The following is a 24,125-nucleotide window of genomic DNA, read 5'->3' as shown; positions in this document are numbered from 1 at the left end:
TGACAGGATGCTGCTGGAGAACACTAAAAAGGTTTTGCCCCTCTGCACAAAAAGGGAAGCTGGCTTCTGCAGATTTAGGTTTTTATCTGCAAGACTGAACCACTACAGAAGAGTTAGCCTAAACTTACCCTACTTGTAGCTCTTATTCCTCCAACAAAGTGGTCTGGGCTACCTCCAGCCCCTCCAGACAGGAGGTGGGAGAGTTACATTAATTTTAAACCGTGGACTCTAAGAAAAAGAATGAGATGAAAAGGAGCACCAATATTACGACTGAGCACTCAGGTACAGTTCACCTTTTGCTCTGCAGCTAGTGCATGTTTGCTTTCCAAAGACTTGTATCAGATATTCTCTCCAGGTTTTGCTTCTTGTTTGTTTACTACAGTCATACACCAGATGAGCCAACGTGAACATGCAGAAAGAGCACGTTCCCAAACCATTCTACATTTACACAACCTGCTTCTGAAGAAGGCCACTTCAAAAGACTTTCACAGAGCAGAGACCTTCCAGGAGTTAACAAGATCAGATTTATTCCAGCTCCACGTTTATATTCTAGAGCAAATTCAGACCCACTCACTCTGATTTTTCACAAGTTTTTCACCTAACCATTCCCAAAGGTCAAATGCTTGCAGCTTTGCCCTGTGTGAGCACAGTGTGTGCTCTGTTCCACTGGGCTTTGGGGCAAGCAGCCTGCAGATACGCAGACAAGCAAGATATTCAAAGAGAACCAAACCACTGCAAATACATTTAGAGAAGTGCACAATCTGCCTGTGATCGCACACTTTGAGTGCTGCAGACCCTCCAGCACGGGCCTGCTCTGACCTGCTGGCTGCTCAGAGCAGTGTGCCCTCAGCCTGCCCTGTATCAAAGACCAGTCCCACATTGTCACCCAACACAGACCCAGATCGAGATGCAACTTCCTGTGCGTTTTAAAAACAAGAGCCAGAAGGAAATGCGGGCTGCTCCTCATATATGGGCATTACAGAACCAAACTGCTATCTTCTGCACTGGTGAGCAACCAACCCATCGCCAGCACACATGCATTCTGCCCCAGGACATCTCTGAGCATCTTCTCCCAGCAAGCGTTAAACCAGGCCGACTGCAGTTAAATATAAGCACTGATGCAACCTGGGAGGACTCCCAGTGTCCCGCACACAACGTGCTCCAGCCCCCAAGCACGGCCCTGCTCCCCACACCACGCTCCCAGCGCCTTCCTGCCTTGTTTTCAGCATGGACTCGAGGTTTAATTTCAGCAGAGCTGGGCCTGGCCTCTCCTGCCACCAACACACACAGCATAGCAGCGGGGATGGCATTCGGACCCTTATTTCCCGACTCTCTACGAGCTCTCTCCACGTATTTTTACAGTCCCCGACTCAACACCGGGTCGGTGGGGAAGGAGCACCGCCGGGAGGGGTTTGACAGCCGTCCAAGAAGCGTCTCTATCCCCGGCACGGGGCCGGGCAGCAGACCAAGAGCCGGGCCCGCATCTGCCCGCCCGAGCCCTGAGCTCGCACAGACGAACAACGCAGCGCTATCCCCGGGGAACTCCGCTTACCGAAGCGAACCGAGGCCCGCCGCGAGCTCAGCGCGATCCGAGCGGGAGCAGCCGGCTGTTTTCGGCTTGACTCAGCCCCAGCACGGAGCTCACCCCGTCCGCTCCCCTCCCACCGCCGCCACGCTTCCTCCACCGCAGCTCCGAACCCCCGAGCGGGGCCGGGCGGCTCTGCGGGACCCAGCGCTGCCCCCCGGGCCGCTCCTCCCCTCCCCTCGGCCGCCCCCTCTCTGCCCAGCGGCCCCGAAGACGCTCCAGGGGAACCCCACACCGCCGCCGGCGGCCGCCATCACCCGGAGCCCCCGCGGGCAAAGAGCCGCTGCCCGCCGCCCACCACCACCATCCGCTCCTCCGTGCGAAGCCCGCCCGAGGACCGCGGGACCCCCTCCGGCTCCACTCACCTCGGGCGGCCGCGCCCCTCAGCCGCTCTCCTCAAGGGGCCGGGGGGACGGCGCGGCCCGGGCTCGGCGAGCGGAGCCCACGGCGCTCGGCGGCAGCAGGGCGGCGGTCCGGCACGGCGGCGGCGGCGGGGACCGCCCGCGGAGCATGCGCCGGGCAGAGCCCGCCCGGGGGCGGCGCGTGGCTGCGCCCGCCTCCCGCAGCGGGGCCCGGGGGGATGCGGCCCCGCGCCGCCATTTGCCGCCGGGGGAGGGTGGGGGGTGAGGGTTGCGTGGGGGTTATGTGAGGTCTGCGTCTCGGCTTGAGTGCAGCGGTAGCATCTCAGTGTTACTGAGGTTGGAAAAGTTCTCCAAGATCCTCCAGCCGACCCTCACGGCCCGCAGTGCCACATCCCCACGGCTCTGAACACCCCCAGGGACTGTGACTCCGCACCACCCTGTGCTGGTGCCTCATTGCTCTCTGGAGAAGACACTATTAGCCAGCCCGTTGTTCTGCCTCAGCGCTGCTGCGAGGCAGGGTAGTCTAGCTTCCAGCTCAGGCTTGCATGTTTCTTCCCTAATCCCGACTGAAAAGCCCAAAGCAGAGCCTGCCTGCGTGGTTCTGCTCCTCTCAGAGCTCCTTATCTTCCAGTTACGGTGTGGCATCTGTGCGTGTGGATGAGCTCCGTAAACCCAGCTCTATCTCCACACGGACGTGCAGTGCACACCGCGGTGCTTCCGTGTTTACACACCTTTCTCTCTACACAGAAAAGAAATTGGTTTCTTCGTTGTGGTTTCAGACTCTCATGCTCACAGGAAAAGGTACGAATGGAAGCGATGTCAGTAAGAAAACGATTTCCCCTTCCCACATGCACACTTCTATTTGGCATTTTCTTCTGAGAGAAGAACCAATCCACTGCTGCACTTCGGGGGGATTGTCCTGAGAGACAAATCGTTCGTTAAAAAGAAAAAAAAGCCAAGCCCTGTTAAATGTGACTGCTTTCAACACAGTGGCAGTTTCTTGTAATTCACGTCAGTTTAATCAGAGCACGCTGATAGCATCTTTTTGTCAGAGTCTTTTGATGCACCCACAGCACGTGGGTGTGCGATGCCCGGCTGCCATGGGCGGTTCATACGCCGGCTCACATCGCTCCCAGCCTGCCTGCCTCATGCTTGGGCTGTCCTGATCCTCCAGCCTTACCTCCTTGGTGATCAGGGCTGATTGCGCGTGATGGCACCAACGTGCATCCATGTGGCTGTAGTTTACAAACTATAGATGTATTATAGTTCATTTTTTTCCCCTCTCTCAGGGGAAACAAGCCGTCCATTCCCCACCCCTGCTTTCAGAGACGCCAGGGAGGCAATGAAGCACAGTTTGGATGGTGTTGCAGTGTTCATCTTCCCCTGCCATGGGGCATCACTGACCCTGCATTACCAGCACTCTGGGTGCTGTCTTGAGCAAAGTGCCAGAGTCTCACCCATTTTGCTGAGGTTGGAGGGAGAGAAGTCAAACCTGTGACCGCAGTGGGCAGCTTGTGCAGCCATGCTGTGGCTCTCAGAAAACCCCAGCCTTTCCTTGCTCTCCTGCGCACCAAGGCTGTGCTCCCACTGATTTGCTTCTGCTCTTGTTAGCCCTCTCCGTGGCCTTGCCTTGCACAGTTTCCCATGGTGGGTTTCCATGCTCAGTTACATATCAGATTCGTATTAGTTATGCTTCACATTCAGGACTCGTTTCTTAGCAGTTGTTGATGCTGCAAATGTCCTTAAATCCAGCTCAGAGCTACAAATCAAACCAAAGCTGAGGAGGTGGCTGTGACAGAAGGATTGCATAAGGGGCTTAGTCTGGGGCTGCTTTCAGTGGCCACAGCTCAGAGCACAGCTTTACCTCTGCCACTGTCTAAAAGAGCGCCCAAAGCCTGAGCCCATGCCCAGGGATGACCCAGGATCCCAAGGGCCATGTTCTTCAGTGAGAGCTTAATTCTTGTGTGCTCACACACCTGTATTCAGCACATGGGGCCAGGCTCCTTTGGCATTTGGAGCCTTGTAGAAATTGTGTTTTATTCTTTTAGCCCTGCCTGCAACGTGAGCTTTTCACTTTTTCTCCTTTGTTTCAGGACACTGTTGTCTGCTGATTTCTCCTGGTTGTTCTGTAATGTCCTAATTGGGGTGAAATCGACATACCCCTAGAAATTAATCCAAAATTATGTTAATAACAGGGCAGGATTTCCAGCCCACCCCCAAATGTCACAACAGTGCTGCCCATCTTCCACAGAGGAGCAGCACTGATTTCCATCTCTGCTTTTTCCAGCTTTCAATTTCACAAAAATCTTTAGGAATTTAGTATTTCAACAGCTCCGTCTTGCTGCTAAGTTGACTGGAATTGACTGTTGAGTTCAAAAGCTGTCAGGGAGGACAGGCAGGCAGGCAGGCAGACAGGCTGCAGTTTCAGAAACCTCCTTCCTTGGGAAAGCAGGCTAACTGCCCCAACCCTCCAGCCTGCATTCACCACAGCATACCATCCTATGAGAAGGATGTAATTTTGTATTAAAACATTTCAAATTGCTTTCTTTGTGGAAGCAATCATGTGTATTTGTAGCTGAATATGCTTTCATGCCTACAAGGACAATAGGCTTGCAAAGAGCTGCAGAAAAGGCCCTTGATGCAAAGCAATTTTTCCTTATGCTGTAAGTACTGCAGTGGGTAGGAGTGACAGGTCAGAAGAATCACTCAGTATCTCCCTTATTTCTTCACTGTGCAGCTTCCAGGAAGCACTGACATCCTCCAAGAAAAAAAAAAAAAAGGTAAAATACAGATAACCAGGCTGTTCTTTCTTGGTATTTATGAATTAAAATTCAAACTAAATTCAAACAAATTATTTCTTACAGAAGAGAGTAGGCAGGTACATATACATGTTCTCTTCACTTCCCTGTTACTCAGTGCAATTTTCAAGTTTTCAGAAGTCAAACCTCACCTTGGCATCACTTTTCTTTTGAAAAGGTGCTGTTTTTCACATGATTTCAAACAGTATAAATGTTTTAAAAGCTGGGTTTTTTTCTTTCATGACACTTCAGACTACAGTAAGTGGCCCTGCATACGGTAAAGTGCTTTAAATCACAGACACTGTCAGCTTGGAATTGACTGGACCTATACATAAATGTGATTTAACACCATCTAAGTGGTCTCAGTCTGTCATCAGTCTGTTTCTTGGCAGTATATCTGGGGCCTGGTTCTTCTCTCATGTGCTGGTGAACACTGGGAGGAGGCCATCAAGTCAGAGGAGCTGTGCAAGGTGGAAAATGGGCCACTGCTTTTCACTGCCAGCAATTCTTCAATTGTAATGGTACTACAAAGTATTACAAGAACAATCACCTGTGCTTTTGTGTGCTTCTGTGGAGCATCAGGCCATGCTCAGTGCTGTTCAAATGACTTTTTTTTTCTTTTTTCCAAAAGAAAAACATCCTTCCTGCAAGCCTCCTGTAACATAGATGACACTGAGTTGGGAGATGGTGTCAGTCTGCCTGAGGGTAGGCCCTCCAGAGGGATCCAGATCAGCTGGATTGCTGGGCTGAAGTGAATGGGATGAGGTTCAACAAGGCCAAGTGCCAGGTGCTGCACTTTGGCCACAATAGCCCCATGCAGTGCAATAGGCTTAGGGCTGAGTGGCTGGATGACTGTGAAGAGGAAAGGGACCTGGGGGTGCTGGTTGATGCTCAGCTGAACATCAAGCCCACAGTGTGCCCAGGTGGCCAAGAAGCCCAATGGCATCCTGGCCTGCATCAGGAATAGTGTGGCAGCAGGAGCAGGGAGGTGATCATCCCTCTGTACTCAGCACTGGTGAGGCTGCACCTGAAGAGCTGTGTTCAGTTTTGGGCCCCTCACTGCAAGAAGGACGTTGAGGCCCTGGAGCGTGTTCAGAGAAGGGCAATAAAACTGGTGAGGGGTCTGCAGCACAGGGCTATGAGGAGCAGCTGAGGGAGCTGGGATTGTTCAGTCTGGAGAAGAGGAGGCTCAGGGGGGACCTCATTGCACTCTACAACTTCCTGAAGGGAGGCTGTGATGAGGAGGGGTTTGGCCTCTTCTCCCATGCAACAAATAGGACCCGAGGGATTGGCCACAAGTTGTACCAGAGGAGGTTTAGATTGGACATAAGGAAAAACTTCTCTCGGAGAGCGGTCAGGCACTGGGGTGGCCTGCACAGGGAGGTGGTGGAGCTGTGTCTGGGTGAGGAGCTACGAGATATGGCTCAGCAGCTTGCGGTAGCAATGGGAATGGGTGGACGGTTGGGCTAGATGATCTTGTAGGCCCTTTCCGACCTTGTGATTCTAGGACTCTACGATTCTACATGCTGTCCAGCATGGCCATGCAATAACTCTGAAGAGTGTGACACCCCTGGGTACTGCAGCAATGGGATGCGACTTGGCATGGGGGCTGGATAAGTAGATACGTGAGTGCACAAGTCCTTTCATCTGGTCTGCAGCTGTATCTGAAACTTCCTGTGCTCACATAACATGAGCGTAAAAATGTCTGCGACGCTGCTTTCAAAGCACTTGTCCCTGCTTGGAAAACAAGTGAGAGTTCGAGACATCTGGAATGTGTGAATTGTTTCTTCATCATTAATGTCTAAGTATTGTCCTCAACCTCTTTCTTTTTGTTGTTATCAAGCTAACTAGGGCTTCTACTGATAACAGTTTGGGGAGGAGATGTACTTCTCGTCACGACTCCTAATTTATTTTTGGGAAAAAATGAATGATGCTGCCTGCCCAAAGCAGTGCCCATCGGAGGGTGCGGTGGCAGCAGCTGCAGAAAGCCAGGCTGTGGGGGATTTCCTGCCTGGGGCCAGCGAGCTGCCAGAGCCGCGTGGGAGCTGAGCACGTAGCTGCACTTCTCACCTTCAAGCAAACTCGTGGAACGAGCAAAGCAAGTCAGTGTTCCCACAGGTGTCCTTCCTTCAGCTGTGTCCCAGCACAGCCATCTCCAAAGGGATGAGTTTGGTGCTGGCACACTGCAGCCATGCCACCAGAGCGAGAACCACTTGCTCATGCACAGATGCTTGTTTGCATGCTTACAAGTATACATACTTGCTTATATAATTCACCTACAGATACACACACACACACACACATAAACCATCAAAAGCTAGATGCAAATGCAACAGCAGCAGCACATTACATTTACATCCAAAATTAATTAGGTTTCATTAGCAATAAGCCTCTGGGGGTTTTAATTTCCAGAACTGCCGGGAGCATTGCATTTAACCCAGAATGCAGCGAGGCTTCGGCTGCTGGTGGGGCAGCATCACACGCTGCCCTGTGAAGCTGCTGTTCTGCACAGGATGGAAGTTTTTCCAAAATACAACACATGACATTTTCTGTCACTCTGGGGTCACGAAGCCAGTATGTTTCGTATATGAAATGCACCAAACTGGCAGGAAGTCTCAGGGACTCAGTAGAACATCAGCATGGAGCCTCACATGTTGGCTCTGCCTATCGGTGTCCATCTATAGTGGGCCAGCACTGACTCCTCCACACCACTTCCCTCTAGGAGAACCACTTATGCTTGAATGCTCCAAATTTCTGACCTCAAAGGGCACCTGTGAGTTCGTATCTTTGCTTTGCACCACTCCCAGGCAGCTCCCAGCACTGGGGATAAGACCTATGGCTGACGTCCTCCTGGGAGCAGCAACATGACGGCGTTGGGATGGGGTCTGTGCTTCTGCAGTCCATCTGCTGGCACCTCGAAAGAGAATCATTTTCTTTCTCACAGGCTTATTTTTAGCCAGGAGGAATCTGAGGCTTGTGGAAATGTTTAAACATGTCTCTCTTGAATTATTCAGTGCACTCTGCCAGCTTCTGGAGTTAATTAAAATGGAGGGTGGTCAATAGTGAGCTCTCTGGATCACCATGGGGAGAAGGACAACAGCAGCTGTGGGACCACTGATAACCACCTGTCTCTCCATCCCTCCCAAGCCCCACACAAGCACTTGAGTTTACAGCAAAATGTTTTTGCCTGGAGCCAGGAGCGATGTACCCACCAGCCACTGCCAGAGGTACCACGGAGAGGCTATTTTAGCTCAGAAGTTGGAACTTACAGTGCCAACACATCTCTATGTTTGGAGGGTGCCCAAGGGATTGAGGCAGAAAGGGGCCCCCTACCATGCCCGCCTCCAGGTCACACCCAGATGTCACACCTCTTGTTTACCTATTTTCTGCTGCAGTTGAGTGAGGCTTTTTCCACTGTCAGATGAGCATCCTCATATAGCTTAAAAATAAAAATAAAGACTAAGTGCAGCCCTCATCCTTTTAAGTCAATGGGGAAACTGAGATCAGAACCAGAATTTTACCTATCATCTGAAGAAAAGCATGTGTCTGAGCCAAAGCCAGAGTCAAAGGTTTCTGCTCTGGCTCCAGCAGGGGTTGGTCCCAGAAAATGTAATATTAGCACATTATAACTGCGTGACCTTCCACTAGAGTATATTCATTCACACGTACCTTCACAGCCCTCTCCTATTCTTGAGAAATGTTATGAAGAGCAAGTTAGATACTAAGTCACCCAATGTGGATTATATCATCTGCCTGAACTCGAACGACAGCAGTAACTTTGACATTATACCACACTGAAACACTCAGTTCCTGTTGCGTAGTTCTGTCCCCAGTCACATAAATTCAAGTCAGTTTCCCTTTGTGAATGTACTGCCAAAAACCTGGGGTTTGTTTCAGCTCAAAAACGTTCAGCGATGCCCAAATTCCTCCCCCCACCACACGCACACAGCTTTAGCATGAGCAATGTAACATACATAGGCAGAAATATTGTACATAGAAGGGAAAAATGATCATGCTGCTCTTTAGCTCACTCAGTGTGCTTGGGGACTACTTTTCCCAGTAAGAGGCACGTGTCATTGCCATTACTGTTACTGCATATGTTTGCTCCAAGTGGACAAGGACCCCTCACCCAGCAACAGAAGCAAGAAGGGAATCACAGCACTCTGCTGGGAACAGCTAGAGTGGAATGCAGCTCAAACACATCGATCCCATCTTATGCTAGGAAGTGAAAATACTGCCACAGTTGAGCTGAGCATATCTGTAATCAATGAATGTTGAATTCTCTTTATACTCAAGAAGTTTTGCACGCGATGTGCTTTAGCTGAGAGTCTTTTGGAGGTGGTATGCTGAGATGACACCTCTAGACCTGAAGAAAAATAACACTGTGGGGCTGAGCTAGTCACATTTCCCATCAAGCCATTAGACTTCGCCAAAGTCTTCTCAAGCTTGTTTTATTTATTCTCCTTTGCCCAACATTTCTAGGCTCACGTTCAGGAACTGCTTGACCTGACCTAAAACCAAGTTTGTCATCATTACATTCTGGTACATCTGATGCAGTTATCAAGACACTGCAATTAGGCTACTTGATTTATAAAATCGTTTACTCAAGAAGGCCAGGACTAAAGTTCAAGTGGAGCTGCTCTGCACTAGTCAGAGACAATAAGAATGAACAGTAACTAAAACACTGTCTGAATCATATGTGGCACTGCTGGACTTTGGAACAACAACAGTGTGCTTGCAACTCTGCTGGGAGGGATTCTCTTCCCTCAGTATAAACAAAATGAAGCCTTCTGGTACTAATGCTTCCTGCTGTATGGCAAGAGAAGTCACATTAAAAAATAAAAAAGGGAAAAGTCAAAACCTCCACCTGGTTCCAAGGTTTGGTGCTAGCAGACAATGGATGCCTTTTATCTCACTGCTGTCAGGAGCAGGTAGCAGCTTGCTTCTCCCCTTAAAAGGATGGCTGATGGACGACAGCCAGGCATGGAGCTGCTGTTCTGGTCTGCAGAATCACAGCCCTGAGGAGATATCACAGGAGCAGAACTGCTGTTCTTCTCAGGCAGAACGTGGGTGGGAAAGCAACAGCCTCCAGATGGGAAAAGGGACTTTCCTGCTGGAAAAGCCTGAGAACCACTGGGGTGGAACAGATCCAACCAGAATGACAGCTGAGATATGTCACAAGAAAATCGGCTGTCCTTGGGATCAAAACCACACATTACAGAACATTTTATCAGAAAACGGACTGCCTTCAGAGGGCTTATTTTTGAGCAAGAAGTGATGTGACACGTCACTATACGGACGTTGTTTACATCTTGCTTTAACACAGTTAGTGGGAGGAAGTGTTCCACTGCCAAAAAGGACTCGATAGCTGCATTGTTCACATGTAGCAATATTTAGGCATAGCAAACCCACGGGTATTTCTAAGTCTGACCGACAACGATATCAGTAGGAAGCGACAGGAAAGAAGGATTCTGTGACTGCTGAGCTAGAGAGAGAGATAAAGGCTCCCAATTAAATCTGATCAGAGAGGTGCTATTCTGAGGCACAGACAGCATTTTCAGTTCCTGTCCCATGCCAGAACTCAAAGCTGTAATTATTTTAACAGGAAACGAGAATCATGATGTGAAGCCCAGAGGTATGTCATTTCAGCTGGCAGTTTTGCTCTTTCACCAGCACTCAGTGCATGCTGCAGTTATGATGTCTCACTAAATGGCTCAGGTAGCTTATCACCCCAGAATCCTCTCCCAGGCTAGGCAGGTAGTGAACCTTATTCTTCAGAGCTGGTATCCAGCAAAATTTGTGTCTGCCCCTAAGCAGTTATCTTGTCTCTCATGGAGAAGAGGACCAGCCCCAGCCAGCTGCTCCATGTTGTGATGAGCACAGCATGACACATAAAGGGTAGCGAGGGCACTGTGCTGCCGGGGAGGTGACCAGCTCTGCATTTTGGGGCCAGGGGTTCCTCCCCTTCGGCTCTGGGAGGAGGCAGAAAGGAAATCGAAGGCTGGCTCTGCATAGATGTTAATCTATCTAGAACTTTTAACTCTTCGTAGCAGGATGTCTTATTATTTGTACAGCATCTGGTACAGCAGAGCCCTCCTCTACAAGCAGATTCTAGCAACTATCAGCACCAATAATTTTCCCCACTCAGATGAGGCAGGCTGGCACAACGCTCCATGGCAGAGGCACAGCACTGAATCTGCTGGCTCACAGGCAGCCAGCAGGACAGCCTGGCAGAGCTGCCTTCCAGTAAAGATCAGAGAAAACATCAACTACGTAATTGCTGCTTGAGAGTGGCCGTGGGCAGAGGCAAACCTCGACCTTGCTGGCAGGGAAGCACAGGGAGAGGCCCGGGCAGCTATGAATCACCCAGCCCTGGAGGAAGAGCTCTCTAAATGCTGCAGGGTTAATGAACTCTAGGTCTAACTCCAGTTCAAGACTAAACAGTGAGCTCTGCAGAGTGCTGCAGCTCATCCAGGCCTCCTGCTGCCCCGAGGTTAAGGAGAGGGGGCCTGCAGCACTGCCAAGGAGTCACACAAGACTGTCACAATTCCACCCAAACCTTTCCTAGAGGTTTGGGTGGAATTGTGACAGTCACCGAGGCAGGGAAACCCCAGCTCTAACAACACAACTACTAGCTTCTTGAAGCCATGTGGCCCTGGACTGATGACAGACTGTGATATGAGCCCTGTCCCAGCATCCACAGCCACGTAACAGGGTACAGACAGCAAGTTAGGACACTGTTCAGTTAAAACCATGCTATCTGTAACAAGAAGTGTTAAAGCGTATCTAAAAAGAAGTTTCTGTATATCTAGAGTACTTTCCCTGTCCTGGTATCAAGTATACAACCCACAGCTCCACTCCAGTACTCCCCAACTTGCACAGGACCCTTTCAGGATCATTTTTTTTTGCCCTTTCAGAACCACTTTTGAAGCTTCTCAAGCACAGCATTTCTGGAGGATCTCACATACCAAAACAGTCAATTAAGAACCAAACTGTCAATAAACTATAATCTTTATTCAAGTAAACCTTTTCTTGACTTTTACATCAGGGGTATGTTTAGAATGGGGACACCCACCTCAGCAGGATACTGTGCTGTACGTCCATCCATCAGGTGCAGGCAAGGGCCTCTGAAGCTCAGATGGCTGCCATCCTTCAGTTATCACAGTACTGTACCTTTACAAGAGACAGCATCAGCACTGTGATAACTGAGCCAGGGCAGCCTGTCAGTCATCGTGGCCCCTCCGCAACGCTGCCAGGCCCAGCAGACACGTTCTCCATTCCCCATCCCTTGCATGCCTCAGAAGCTGGGACCACCCCGATGGGTTCCCCAGCTGCCAGGTGTGAGGCTCAGAACAATTTAAGAGAAGAACTCTGCATCTGGGGCTTCAGCGCCCGAAATTACCACAATGCTACCAAAACAGCCATGGTAACTTCTCCCTGAATCAATCCAACAGACAACATTAACTTCTCGCTCTATAAAAAAAAATAAAATGCTGGAGAGAATGAGAACAAACCCTTTCCTGCTTAAATTCATTGGAGCTTGAAGGCAGCATTTGTTTTCTGCTACTCAAGTGCTGAATACCATGAACCAGACAGTGTGCACACCTGGCCAAGGGCCAGGTGAGTTAATGGTGCCACACTGTGTGCAACAGTGAAGGGCTGGGATCACTCACAGCACGAGTACGAGGGTAGCACCACACCGTGACCGCACTGCATACTGCACTGAGCAGCAGAGCAGGCTGGCAGGAGGTGGAATTTTACAGCACCACAAACACATTCAGCTGGGCTTAATCACAGCTGATCACATGTGCTCAGCAAGCTGGGATCGCAGACACCCGCTCCTGTGCCTGCTGATGGCTCTGATGGAGCAGCACCAAACAGCAAGCAGCCAGCTGTACTGCCAAGTGACTGCAGCTGGAATAGGCAGAAGAGGTGACCACGGGCTGCAGATGCTTCACTATGCAACTGGCATTTTTAGGTGCTAAGATCCAAACATAAAGCTGTGAAATAAACAAGTACACTGCAAACAAGTTCAACTTTTCTCTACTTGCATTCCACCTCCCCCCTCCCCTTTTTACTTTTAAAATGGGGATTGCTGAAAAGATCATGGCACTAATGCTACGTGCACACACCTTTGATTAAGGGAATCAAATACACTGAGCTCTGAAATAAGCAAATTAAAAAAAAATAAAACATGTAAAAGTTAATTTGCTTCTAGTTATTAACAACTTCATTCATGATGCTGATGGACTTCATCAATACAATATGTCCCTGCACTTCCAACTGGAGGGCACAGAAACTCCAGATGTGGGTCAGCATTCTTACCAGCCCACTTACCTGGAAAGGGCACATCCAGAGTCATCATGGAGATTGTTTCTAAAAGAGAAAAACACAGCACTCAGATGGATCCAGCTATCAAAATGGTGTCTTACAAGTTTTCAACTGAAGAGGGCAATGGAGAGGCAAATATGAAATAGCTGAGCAGAAGCACGCAGTGGAAAAAAATATTTGTACATTTTAAAACAAACTACAAACATACATTACATAAAAAGAGGACAGTCAACAGATTATGCAACACTGATGTCAGATGATGACACAGATGACTTAAATGTATAGTCTAAAACGTGCACATTTACCATCCATTGTAATTCATTACATCATCTGCTGCTGCAGGAAAAACAAACAAAACTTTCTGAAGAAAAAAAGCCAACAACAACGACCTCATGTAATTCTGTACATACAGCCACGGCTTCTGAAAGGGAAGGAAGAAATGAACCATTTGTTCTTGTTCTGAAATGTTATGTTACCATTATTATTCCAGAAGTAAAACTCCACTGATTTCAACTGAACAGAACGAAGGTAGAAAAAGGAATCCTACAATTCAGAAGCCTAAGTGATAGGAGAAGAATTGCTGTTTTGTAGTTGATGGGCTTCAAGTTCTCATTCCATGCTCCAGCAGTTGCCGTGCGCATCAGCAAAGGTGAGTTGCCCCTCTCCAGCACTCTGACACAAAGATCATTCCAGGTACACACACTCTCCAGTTGCACTCAGGCTCATGGCTGATGCCATTTTCTCCAGAGAAGATCTCACCCTTATTCCAACACAGAAACCCGGTCCACAGCACACGCTTATCTCCGCACTGCCTCAGTCAGGCTGCACGTACACAGGCTGGATGCAAACAGGTGTGCACAAACACGCTGCTAAGCTCCCTGTTATTATCCCAGGAGCCCTCCCTTCTTTCGAAATAACAACCCGCACGAGCTCGGAGCCCAGCACACGTCTCCGTCCGCAGGTTGCGTTCAAGCACCGCATGTTTCCACACACTTTTAAAGGTGCTCACTGCCCGCCCTGTTCCCCTGCTGACAGCCCTACAGGGCGGCCCGGCTCTCAGCTCCGGGGTTCTGTCCCCCCAGCGCACGGCAGTGCCGCTCAGAGGGGCTCCCACCGCCCACCCCACACGCGGCTCGGTACCTGAGGCCGCCGCGGAGCGCTGGGAGGGAACCAAAGCGATCTCCATCCCCACTTGAGCCAAACCGCGAGGAAACCTGAGGGCAGAAAACAACAGCTCGGAGAACGCAGCGACCAGACAGCCCCCGTGGGGACCCCGAACACCCGGCGGCTCCTCACAACTTTCCCTCAAAGCCGCTCCCCGAGGCCCCGTGCCCGCGCCGGGACCCCCCCGCAGCCCCCATCCCCTCGCCGGGCCGCACCCCCGCGGCAGGCCCCGCCCGCGTAAACACCGCCGCTCGGAAAACAACAGTGCGCAACGACGGAGCGCCGCGCCCGGCCCCGCCGCCTGGGCATCCCCCGCGCTGTCCCCTCGGGGCCGGGCTGCGGGGCCGGGGCCGGGCCAGACCCACCTGCGGGCGGGCGGCGGGGCCGGGGGCGGCGTGACGCAGCACGGGCGGGCGGGCGGCGTGAGGGCCGCCATCTTGGCGTGTGGATGGCAGCGCCGCGCGGCCATGTGACGGCCGCTTCCGGAGCGGCGCGGGGGCGGGGACGCGCACGCACGTACACGCGCACACAGACACGCGTGGGTGCCCCGTGCTGCTGTGTACGTGCGGGGTGGGGGGGGAGGGGTCTCCTCGGGCCGTATCCTCAGCGCGGAGGCCCCGTCGGGTCGGTCGCACCGAACCGTACCTCGTCCCGCCCATCGGCGCGGGAGTCGTCGGGACTACAAGTCCCAGGGTGCCGCGGCCCGAAGGGGCGGGCGGAGGGTCTCCCACTCCACGCCTCGCTCCCCCCCCCCCCCCCCCCCCCCCATCCCCCTCGCCCTCCCTCCGTGCTGATGTGTACCGTGTGCGGGGTGGGGGGAGCGGCGCGGCGCGGCTGCTGGCGGTCCCTCCGCGTCCCGTTCTGACGGGGATGCGGGCGCCGTCGGGGTGCAGTGCCCCGGCGCTGCGGGTCCTCCTCCTACACCGCCGGGTTCTCCCCGCTCCGGGGCTCCGCGCTACCGCCGCTTAACGCGCTGTGCCGCCCCGCAGGGACCCCCATTCCCCCCGCCCGGCTCCGGTACGCGGCCATGGCCTCCAAAGTGCTGCGGGCGGTGGTGCTGGGCCCCCCCGGCTCGGGAAAGGGGACGGTGTGCGAGAGGATCGCCCGCAGCTTCGGGCTCCAGCACCTCTCCAGCGGCCAATTCCTGCGGGAGAGCCTCCGCGGCGGCGGCGGTGAGTGCCGGGGGTCGGTGCGCATCGACGGGGCGGGAGAGGACCGCGGGGACCCTCCGGGTTTTGTCCGCCCCGCCGCCCAGCGGGGGCCGTCTCTGGATTGCAAGCGGTGGCACCGCTGGGTTTCGTTTATCATCTCCCCTCCGCGTCTTGAGTTAATCGGGTGACTGATGGGAAGGGTTCTGTCCTAGTGCAGCTGGGGGGGCACCAGTGCGGATGGGACCCTAGCGTATTCCGAGCTGGAGGATCACCGTGTTCAACCTCTGGAATAACCCACGTGAAAGTATTGAGTTTATTGCGCACAGGAGTTTGGCAAGAGCAAAACTGGGGATTGGAAGTGCGTGGTCTTTAAGGTGCCTTCCAACCCGAGCTGTGGTATAGGAATGCTGCAGAGGACAGATGCTTGAAGTTGTGGTGCAACGGATGCATGCATTCGTGGGGATCCCATTGGGAAGTGGGGTGCTGTGAGGTGCTGCAGCTGTGCCATCCACTGCAGGAGGGCTGGGGAGAGGCTGTGGGGTGCCTGTGTGTGCCCCCACTCATTAAGCTATTGCCAGAATAAACAAGTGTGGGGTACAGCAAGCCTCAGCACATCCTGTATTTCACATCCTAAGCCTTTTGGAGAGCTGATAGCATTTGCTATGCCCACAGTATGCCCATAAACTTTATGGGCTGGCAGCTGGTGGGGGGCTGTGGTTGGGCAATACCAGCTTACAGCAGCTCCTGTGCTCTGCTGCTGTGCAAGGGACCTGCCCAGGAGGAAACTGACTCAGAAGAGCCATGAATTGGCATCCATGCAAAACAGGAGGGGGGGAAACCAGGCGCACTTTCCCTTTTTAGAGGTGTGACAAGAAGGGAGGGTGAATGCTGGGAGCTGTGTGCACTGCGGGGTGTTGCTCACCACCCTGCCGCTGGTCATGCAGTTAAAAAAGACCCAGATTTCCTTCTATAAATAAAAAGCACAAAAATATTTCCTTTGGAAAGATGCTGGAAATTCAGGAAGTCCAGCTAACTTTTGACTGTGCTGCAAAACACCTTAGGGCAAACCAGGTGGATGTGCAGGGCGTGGAAGGGCGGCCGTGGGTGGGGAGTGCTCCCGTGGGCATCAGGTGCACAGTGCTGAACTGTGTGCACCCACGGGCTGGTGAGCCCAGGGCAGCTTCCCTGGGTTTTGTTTGCTGCTCTTTCTGTAGGAGAGCTCTGGGGATGCTTTGGGAGGAGGGAGCTGTGAGCTGAGTTAGCCAAAGTCTTCCAAAGTAAACTCGGGTTCCCAAAATAGACAATGCTGAGAAATGTGGACAAAACTGCTTAGGAGTAAACCAGCCTCAATCTGGCACAGCTGATTGTCCTTTCAGGTGCCACCCCTGGCATAGCCTCTGGTCACAGCTCTCAGTAAGGTGCAGCTATTTGATTTTTTTCCACTGTTTGCTTTGGACAAGCTGTTACATGAGCATGCTGCCATGTGCCAGCTCTGGAGGAAGCTAAATGGAAGTAAATTCCCTCCCTGGGTTTATCATCTGTGCCACTGACATTGCACTTCAGGGCAGTTTTGCCATGTTACAGCACCTAAAGGACTGTTTTGGGGGGGGGAGGGTTGGGGATTAGAGCAAGGATCATAGGTGGTTTTTGTCTATGGTGCTGCAGGACATGGTTCATAGGAAGTCAGTTAATCAGTATCTTGCTTAGCAGCTGCCCTGTTGTACAGAAGTGCTTTTTGTGGATCTTGATGAAGAAACAGCACTTTTGGTGCTAGGCAAGGCGTGACGGAGGATGGTGACTGTTTTATTCATCCGGTTCAAGCCTCAGTGCCCAAGGCTTTATTTCTGGTCTGTGCAGCATCCTGGGGTCACAGCAGGACCCAGTTAATTTGCAGTAAAACTGTGTGCTCCAGGCAGTGCCTGGGTCTGTTCCCTCTCTGCTCTTTGTGCTGCTCGAGATGCAAAAGTGGTTCCAGGGCCCGTCTGCTCATGGATGTCCCCAGAGCTGTGGCTGTGCCCTGCTCCAGGTCCTGCCTGCAGGGATGGGGCAAGAGCCCTGGGCTGAGGAGAAGCACTGGGACTCTGAAAATTAGGGGCAATATCTGGCCTTGGCTAGCCTGGGTTGTTATAGCTTGGTGCACAGATAACCATGGTCAGTGCTACATTAACCACTTTGTGCTTCTCCTGCTAACTCCAGACTGCACTGCTGGAGCTTCTGTAAGAAGTCATGCAAAAGGTTGCCCTAAGGGACCAAAAGTCCAGGCTTATTTTGCAGTGTCCAACCAGGAGCTGCTGGCCAGGAAAACTCTTGTGCTCCACGCCAAGTTCCTGCACCTTGTGCTTGGGAACAGCCTCTCCTTGGGCCCCTGCAGCCTCTCCAGCCCCTAGCTAGTGCTGCTGCCTTTGCAGGAGGTGTCACGAGGCTGGGACCCATCGTGATTCTCTGATAAGAGTTGGGAGGCACAGATGAACTAGGGTTACAGCAGGGGCTGAAGTCCTGTGTTAAACCTGCGGTTGTTAGCTTAACAGGGTTAAGTGATAGCAGTGTGGATTTTGGCCCTTGTTTGGGAAGGATGAACCCCCAGATCATCACGCAGCGGGATCGAGATCTGCAGGGAGATCTATGCATGGGCATGCCTAAACCCTGCTGCCTCTTGGCTCAGGGCTGGGGCAGTTTCACCACAGAAATGCAGAGGATAGATTGGGAAAATTGGAGATAAAAGCAACCCAGCAGGGTTGTGCTGCAGGGGTGATGAGATCCAGCACATCCCAGGTGCTGGGGGCCAAGGACTGGGTTGCCCTCTGCATCCTTTGCAGGAGCGATCTACCCATTCTGCGGTGTGAGCAGTGCCTTGAGAGCTTGGGAGGAGGCTAAGCAGGGATGGGGAGGCTGGGGGGCTCCAGTAGCAGTCTGAAAGCATTGCCCCCCCCCCCCCCCGACTTGGTACATGCACTCCCACTGTGGTTCATTGCCCCCTTGCTGATGTGTTCCCCACTGCATGCAGTAGCAGGAGCAGCAGAGAGCTGCTTGCATTGTAGCCATGGAAAAGCTGCAGCCCTTTGGTGCAGAGCTATGGGCCTTGGGTGGACATGTGAGATGCATTTCCAGACTCCCCAGCTGTGGCTCGGGGTATTTCTTGTCAGCAGCTGATCTTGTGGGTCCTTGGGACAGGAGCAGGGCCTGCAGCTACAGCCCGGGCTCTGCTCCCTCAGCCAGCTGCATCCCTGCAGGCCTCTGGCAATGTGCAGGCTACATGAATTAATACTAAAAAATGTAGGTGGATGCAATAATATTTATGCCCTAGCAGGTCTCCGTGCTGGTTGCATAAGACGTAATGTATTCTTTTCATCATCATGTGCTTTCCTAAGCAGGAGGGCGACATATGGGCAGTGACAAAGAGCTCCTCGTTGAACGAGGTATTTTCTGCAGCCCTGGGCATGCACTGAGGCCACGAGCACTGGTTGCAGAACATTTGTGGAGCGGGGGGAAGGGGGCCACCATCGTGCCCCTGCTGACTCATTCCTGCAGCCTGATGACTCAGTGCTTTGCAGGCAGGGCAGCCCCTACGTGCCCAGCTTCATCCACACGTTGTTTTGGGGAGGTTCCCTGCAACCCCGCACACCCGGAGCTGTGCTGCGTGGGCTGCACCAGGCTCCATCCTCCAGGCGAGGTGGGCTCTCTCTGGGAGCTGTGCATCTTTCATGAAACCCTTCTGTGTGCCAGAAATTCAGGCTGTGTTCTGGTGCAGGTGCCTGACTGGCTTCTACATCTTGCTGCAGTCTGGCAAACCAAAGCCTGGAGAGTCCCTTCTCCTTCAGCCAGCTTGCATCTTTCAGCTGCTTCACCAGTGTGGGGTATTGAGACTGTACACTGTGAGGCTTAGGCAGAAGAGGGAGCAGTGGGTCCCTCCTGGAGGGGGAGGTCGGCTATGGACAGGTCCCACTGGTAGAAGGATTCTGGGTGGTACTTGTCCTGCTGCACCTCCCCCTGTGCCCACCCACCCGTGCAAAGCCCCAGAAGCCTGCCTTGAAGTGCAGCATGGCTCTCAGTACTTCAGATAGAGGACTCGTGCTCTGAGAGGGCTAAAAGGTGCTATCCTCAACCTGCAAAAACGGGCTGCAAAACCCATTTTGGTGACAAATGCTGTTAGGTGCTCTGTGAAGGGGCTACACAGAGGTTTTCTTACCAGAGTGCATTCTGAGTTGAGGCTCAGAAGTCTTAAAAGCCTGCGGATGGAAAGCCATGTTCTCCTTTCAGCAGCAGTAACAGATGCTCAGAGGCGTGGGTTTTCAGACGAGCTTGCTGATGATGCCTGTTTACTGTCGCATTTTACATGTGACTTTGTGAGCGTTCACCCCTTCAGATGATTTATAAAAGATGGTGCGGCGTCTCACGATGACAGTGGTACATGGAAACAGGAGGAGGCAAACTTGTTTTCTCTCAGTCAGGTTACAAGCATTACCCAGAAGCATCATTTGTCCCCATAACTTTATGGGAAGCTTCTCTGAGGCACAGTAACTGCAGCTGTAATGCTGAGCATGTAGCAGTGTACGTTATTATGTGCAATGTACAGGGCAGGAGGTGAGCCTGGCAGCTGAGCAGAGCTGCATGCATGCAGTGCCTTGGTGACATCTGATGCAGGCAGCCCTGCTCATGTTACCCCTCACCACCCATTCCCTGGCTCCAAGGAGCTCTGTGTTCCCCGATGCGCTGCCGAAAGGGTGAGCGATCTCCGAGGGCAGGCAGAATTTGAGGAGGAGCAGCAGTGTTTCGTGCAGAAATGTCATGCAGTTTTAATTTTCTTTTTTTCTTTAACTTGAACAGAAGTTGGCATCTTGGCAAAGCAGTACCTCGAGCGGGGCCTCCTGGTGCCGGACCACGTCATCACACGCGTGATGATGACGGAGCTGGAGAAGCGGCGAGCAGAGCACTGGCTGCTTGATGGTGAGTGCATCTGTGTGGGCAAAACCCAGCCACCTTCAAAGCATCATTCTGCTCCTGTTGGGTTTGGGAGGACCAGAGGTGGCTCTCCTGGTGCTGCTGGCAGCAGATGGGAGGGCAGGTGGCACCAAACTGCTAGCGGGGGCTGTGCTCTTGGGGGTAGCATGGGGTACGCCTATGTTTTGTAGTAAATCAAGAGCTTGAGGAGGGACTCCGTAAGTTTAAAGTTGCAGAGCTAAAAGTAAGAAAAGACCTTCTCTTTGCTGTCAGTTGGGGTTGGTGGTGTTCACCGGTTCTGGCAGCAGATCAAGGGAAGAAATTGGCTTGTGGCTGTTGCTTCCCTGAGCCCTAAGAAACAGGACACATGCATGCAGTTGTGTGTAGGGAAGGGAAAGGAGAGAGGTGTTTCATAAAGCAGCCCCTGGGGCCAGCATGCAGAATGGAGCTGGCTAAGAAAAAACCTCTTCCCAGCTCCATCTGCATCTGAACTAGCTGTGATCCCAAGCCATGCATCCACCTGGGGCAGAGAAATGCTCCAAGCAAAGCCTGAGTGAAGTGAGCAGCAGGCAGCTCTGATGGCAGCACTGAGAAGAGCTCGGGGTTTGGGCAGGGGAAGGGAGGGTGGGACTTGGTGGGGTGCAGCTACGTGGGTTTTTGGGCACAGTCATGTGTGACTTGGAGAAGAGCAGCCAATCTGGTGGAGCACTTTCAAAAAAGCTTCGTACTAATACTCTCCTTTCCTTACTTTGAAATGTTCCTTTGGTTGTTTTCTATTAGTGAGTTGCAACATGGGGAAAGTGGGCGGGCAGAACACCCCAAACTCAGTCTCCATTGTTAAAATTTCATTTCTCTTATAGTAGCACTACTCAGTTCATGTGGAAACACAGTGATTGGCTAATATTACAGCAAGTAGCACTGTACAGACAAGTATTTTGTATTACAGCTCTGCTGTCTCTGCATTCACAAGAGTTTGCATCCCAGTGTTCACTCAGACCCAGGTTTGCCTTCAGGGTGAAGCGTGGCCATGGGTGCAGCATGCTTATTTCAAGCAGTCCATTCAGTAACACAAAGAACAGTCCAACTTGACTTGGTAAAGCAGATCACATGTATTGATTCTCGTGCTAATTAATTAGCTCTGATAACATCCTAGCAAGCTCACAGCTAATGATGCTCAGCTGGGGAAAGGCCTGGGATGTCTCAGGGGTCCTGCAGGTGTTTGCTGAGCTCAGTGGTGGCCTGGAGAGGTGGGGAAAGTCCTCGTGCTGGGCACTGCTTCCCAGAAGAACATGAGCTTGCAGAGATCTGTGTGTTGTATTTTGGGAGCTGGTGCTGGAGGAGCTATTTTCTGCAGCAGCCATCTGGTGGATGGCTCTTTGGCACCATGTGCACTGCAGTGAGGAGCTGTGCTATCTTTGCAGCACCTTTGCAGCAGGCAGCCTCGTGCTTTTCTTCCAATCACCCTGGTGTGCTGTGGTGCGTGCCTGCAGGTTTCCCACGGACGCTGGGGCAAGCTGAGGCACTGGACAGGATCTGTGAGCTGGACGTGGTGATCAGCCTGCACATCCCCTTCGAGACGCTGAAGGACCGCCTGAGTGCCCGCTGGATCCACCCAGCAAGCGGACGGGTCTACAACATGGAGTTCAACCCTCCTCATGTGCATGTAAGAGCTTGGAGCAGCCTTCTGCTGTGGGAGTGGGCTGGCACGAGCTTCTAATACCACTGGGGAAAAATCCTATGTAGTAAGACCATATCAAAAGCAGCACGGCCAGCAGAGCAGGGTAAGCTGATCCTGCTCCTCTGTGCTGGTGGGGCCTCACCTGGAGCACTGCGTGCAGATGTGGAGTCCTCAGCACAGGAGAGATGTGGAGCTGTTGGAGTGCCTCCAGAGGAGGGACACAAAAATGCTCCCAGGGATGGAACGCTTTCCTATGAGGACAGGCTGAGAGCAGGGGGTGTGAAGTGTGGAGAAGAGAAGGCTCCAGGGAGAGCTGAGAGCAGCCTGTCACTATCCAAACAAAGGATGTAAGAAGGAAGTGGGCAGACTCTCTAGTGGAATGTGTGGTGATTGGGCATGGAGAAATGGTTTCCAACTAGAACAGGAGAGAGAAAGATTGGATATAAGGAAATTGTTTTTTTCGTTTTGTTTTGTTTTTCTTATGATAAGGGCAGTAAAGCACTGGCACAAGGTTCCCATAGAGGTGGTGGTGCTCCATCTCTGTAGATACCCAAGGTCAGGGATGGGGATGTGAGCACCTATGGAGCTATGGGCATCCCTGTTCACTGCAGGGGAGTGAGACCAGATGGCCTTCAAAGGTCTCTTCCAACTCAAACAATTCTATGATGCTATGATGACCTGGGGATGTTGGGGCACCAGATGGCTTTGGCCTAGAAAGCTGTCCTGCAGAGTTCTGCAAAATGCCTTTTGGTAAATGAGGTTTGTGCTAAGTGCTCGATGAAAATGCTCTTGACAGTGTTTGCCTTTGTGCAGGGCATCGACGACGTGACGGGCGAGCCGCTGGTCCAGCGTGAGGATGATAAACCTGAGGCTGTCACTGCCCGGCTCAGAAAGTACAAAGATGCTGCAAAACCAGTAATAGAGTTATACAAGTGAGTTCAGCTGTGCAAACAAAGCACAGCCCTGCTGCATTTCAGGGGCAGTACACCCAGGCCTGTGGAGGTGGTGCCCTGCAAAGGGTGGTTCACTCACCAAACCAGCAGCAGCTTTCTGTGCTGCTTCAAATAGCATCAGTGAATGGGTTTATTAAATAATCCCCTGTGCTGTGCAGATCTGGTGTGGTATGTTTGCAAAAAACAGTCCGAGGCTCCTGGGCTTGGCTTTTAAATGAAGAACTGAGCAATTGGCAGCAAGGCAGAGGGAGGAAACAAGGGCAAAGGGTGGTAGAGAACACATAGATCAGAAGTATTTACACCTGAGGGGGTGATGAGAGGCATCCTCCAGCCCCGTGCGTGCAGACACATGGGAAAAAGCTATGTTGTAAGCATCTCAGTAATTGCATATCTCTGTAGTTCAGAACTGTTGCAGCTTTGAGCTGTGCATTGCTGCACTGATGCCCTGGGGCTGGCTGGGGTGGGTGTGCTGTAAGCAGATGGTCACACTTCAGGATCTGACCCTGCAGTCCACACTGTTATTTTGGAGTGGAGAAATGTCTTGTCCTTTCCCTCTTGGCACTAACTACTCGACTCTCTTCAGGAGCAGGGGTATCCTGCACTCCTTTTCGGGGACAGAGACCAACAAGATCTGGCCGTATGTGTATGCTCTGCTGTCCAACAAGATCCCGCCCCTGCGCTCAGAAGAGGAGCACTAACCAGCCCGGGCCAGGGACCAGGAGTTGGTGGGATAAGTGCTTGGTTTCTCTGCACGTTGCTGGAGCTGTGCTCAAATTAGGCAATCGTGCAGTACCACCCCCAGGTGTGCTGGATAACAGCTGTGGAAACACGGTTATAACCAATATCCAGATGAAAAGATCTATGCTTCTGAGGTCAAGTCTGCTAGAATAAGTGTTTTTTTTCTTCTGAGGCTAGAAAATATTCCTGCCTGTGATCCAACCACACAGATCAGTGATGCAAACCTAGGTCGTGATTCTTGCAGGTTTACACAACTTGCTGTGATCTCCCTGCCACCCCTGTATGAAACACCAGCCTATCGTGTGCCATTCCATTGCCCTACAGTACTGTTTACCATAGGTCACTCTGATGTCTATTTTTTTTCTTAAATTATTTTCTATTAAATTTATTTCTCAGAGAAATAAAGCTCTGCAGTGCAAGACTTTAA

At 52.0% G+C, this 24,125-nt stretch overlaps 2 protein-coding genes across 4 annotated transcripts in view; one reads left to right on the top strand and one right to left on the bottom strand.

The window, feature by feature from the left end:
- The window catches only part of JAK1 (Janus kinase 1), a 48,035-nt gene extending 46,039 nt beyond the window's left edge, over window positions 1-1,996 (bottom strand). For all 3 annotated transcript variants that reach the window (XM_065737279.1, XM_065737261.1, XM_065737270.1), the window contains exon 1: window positions 1,951-1,996. The gene's annotated coding sequence lies outside the window, so the exon portion shown is untranslated. The remainder of the gene's footprint in view (window positions 1-1,950) is intronic.
- Window positions 1,997-15,034: 13,038 nt separating this feature from the next.
- Window positions 15,035-24,125, top strand: AK4 (adenylate kinase 4). The gene is made up of 5 exons (XM_065737683.1): window positions 15,035-15,412; window positions 20,216-20,335; window positions 21,820-21,992; window positions 22,821-22,939; window positions 23,544-24,125. Exons 1-5 carry the CDS (start codon window positions 15,268-15,270, stop codon window positions 23,656-23,658), a joined length of 672 nt encoding a protein of 223 aa, XP_065593755.1. The 5' UTR covers window positions 15,035-15,267; the 3' UTR covers window positions 23,659-24,125.

This window comes from Cyrtonyx montezumae, unplaced genomic scaffold (assembly GCF_038088225.1).
Source record: "Cyrtonyx montezumae isolate F1298 unplaced genomic scaffold, pur_monq_1.0 scaffold_1, whole genome shotgun sequence".
Classification (NCBI taxonomy): Eukaryota; Metazoa; Chordata; class Aves; order Galliformes; family Odontophoridae; genus Cyrtonyx; species Cyrtonyx montezumae.
The sequence above is the reverse complement of the archived record's forward strand: the minus strand, read 5'-3'. Positions and strand labels throughout refer to the sequence as shown.

What these genes read in the sequence shown, in the direction of transcription:
- AK4 (XM_065737683.1), top strand. Translation starts at nt 15,268, where the DNA reads ATGGCCTCCAAAGTGCTGCGGGCGGTGGTGCTGGGCCCCCCCGGCTCG. An exon ending in AGAGCACTGGCTGCTTGATG is followed by an intron (nt 20,336 to 21,819) that starts GTGAGTGCATCT and finishes GCGTGCCTGCAG; the next exon opens with GTTTCCCACGGACGCTGGGG. An exon ending in CCAGTAATAGAGTTATACAA is followed by an intron (nt 22,940 to 23,543) that starts GTGAGTTCAGCT and finishes GACTCTCTTCAG; the next exon opens with GAGCAGGGGTATCCTGCACT.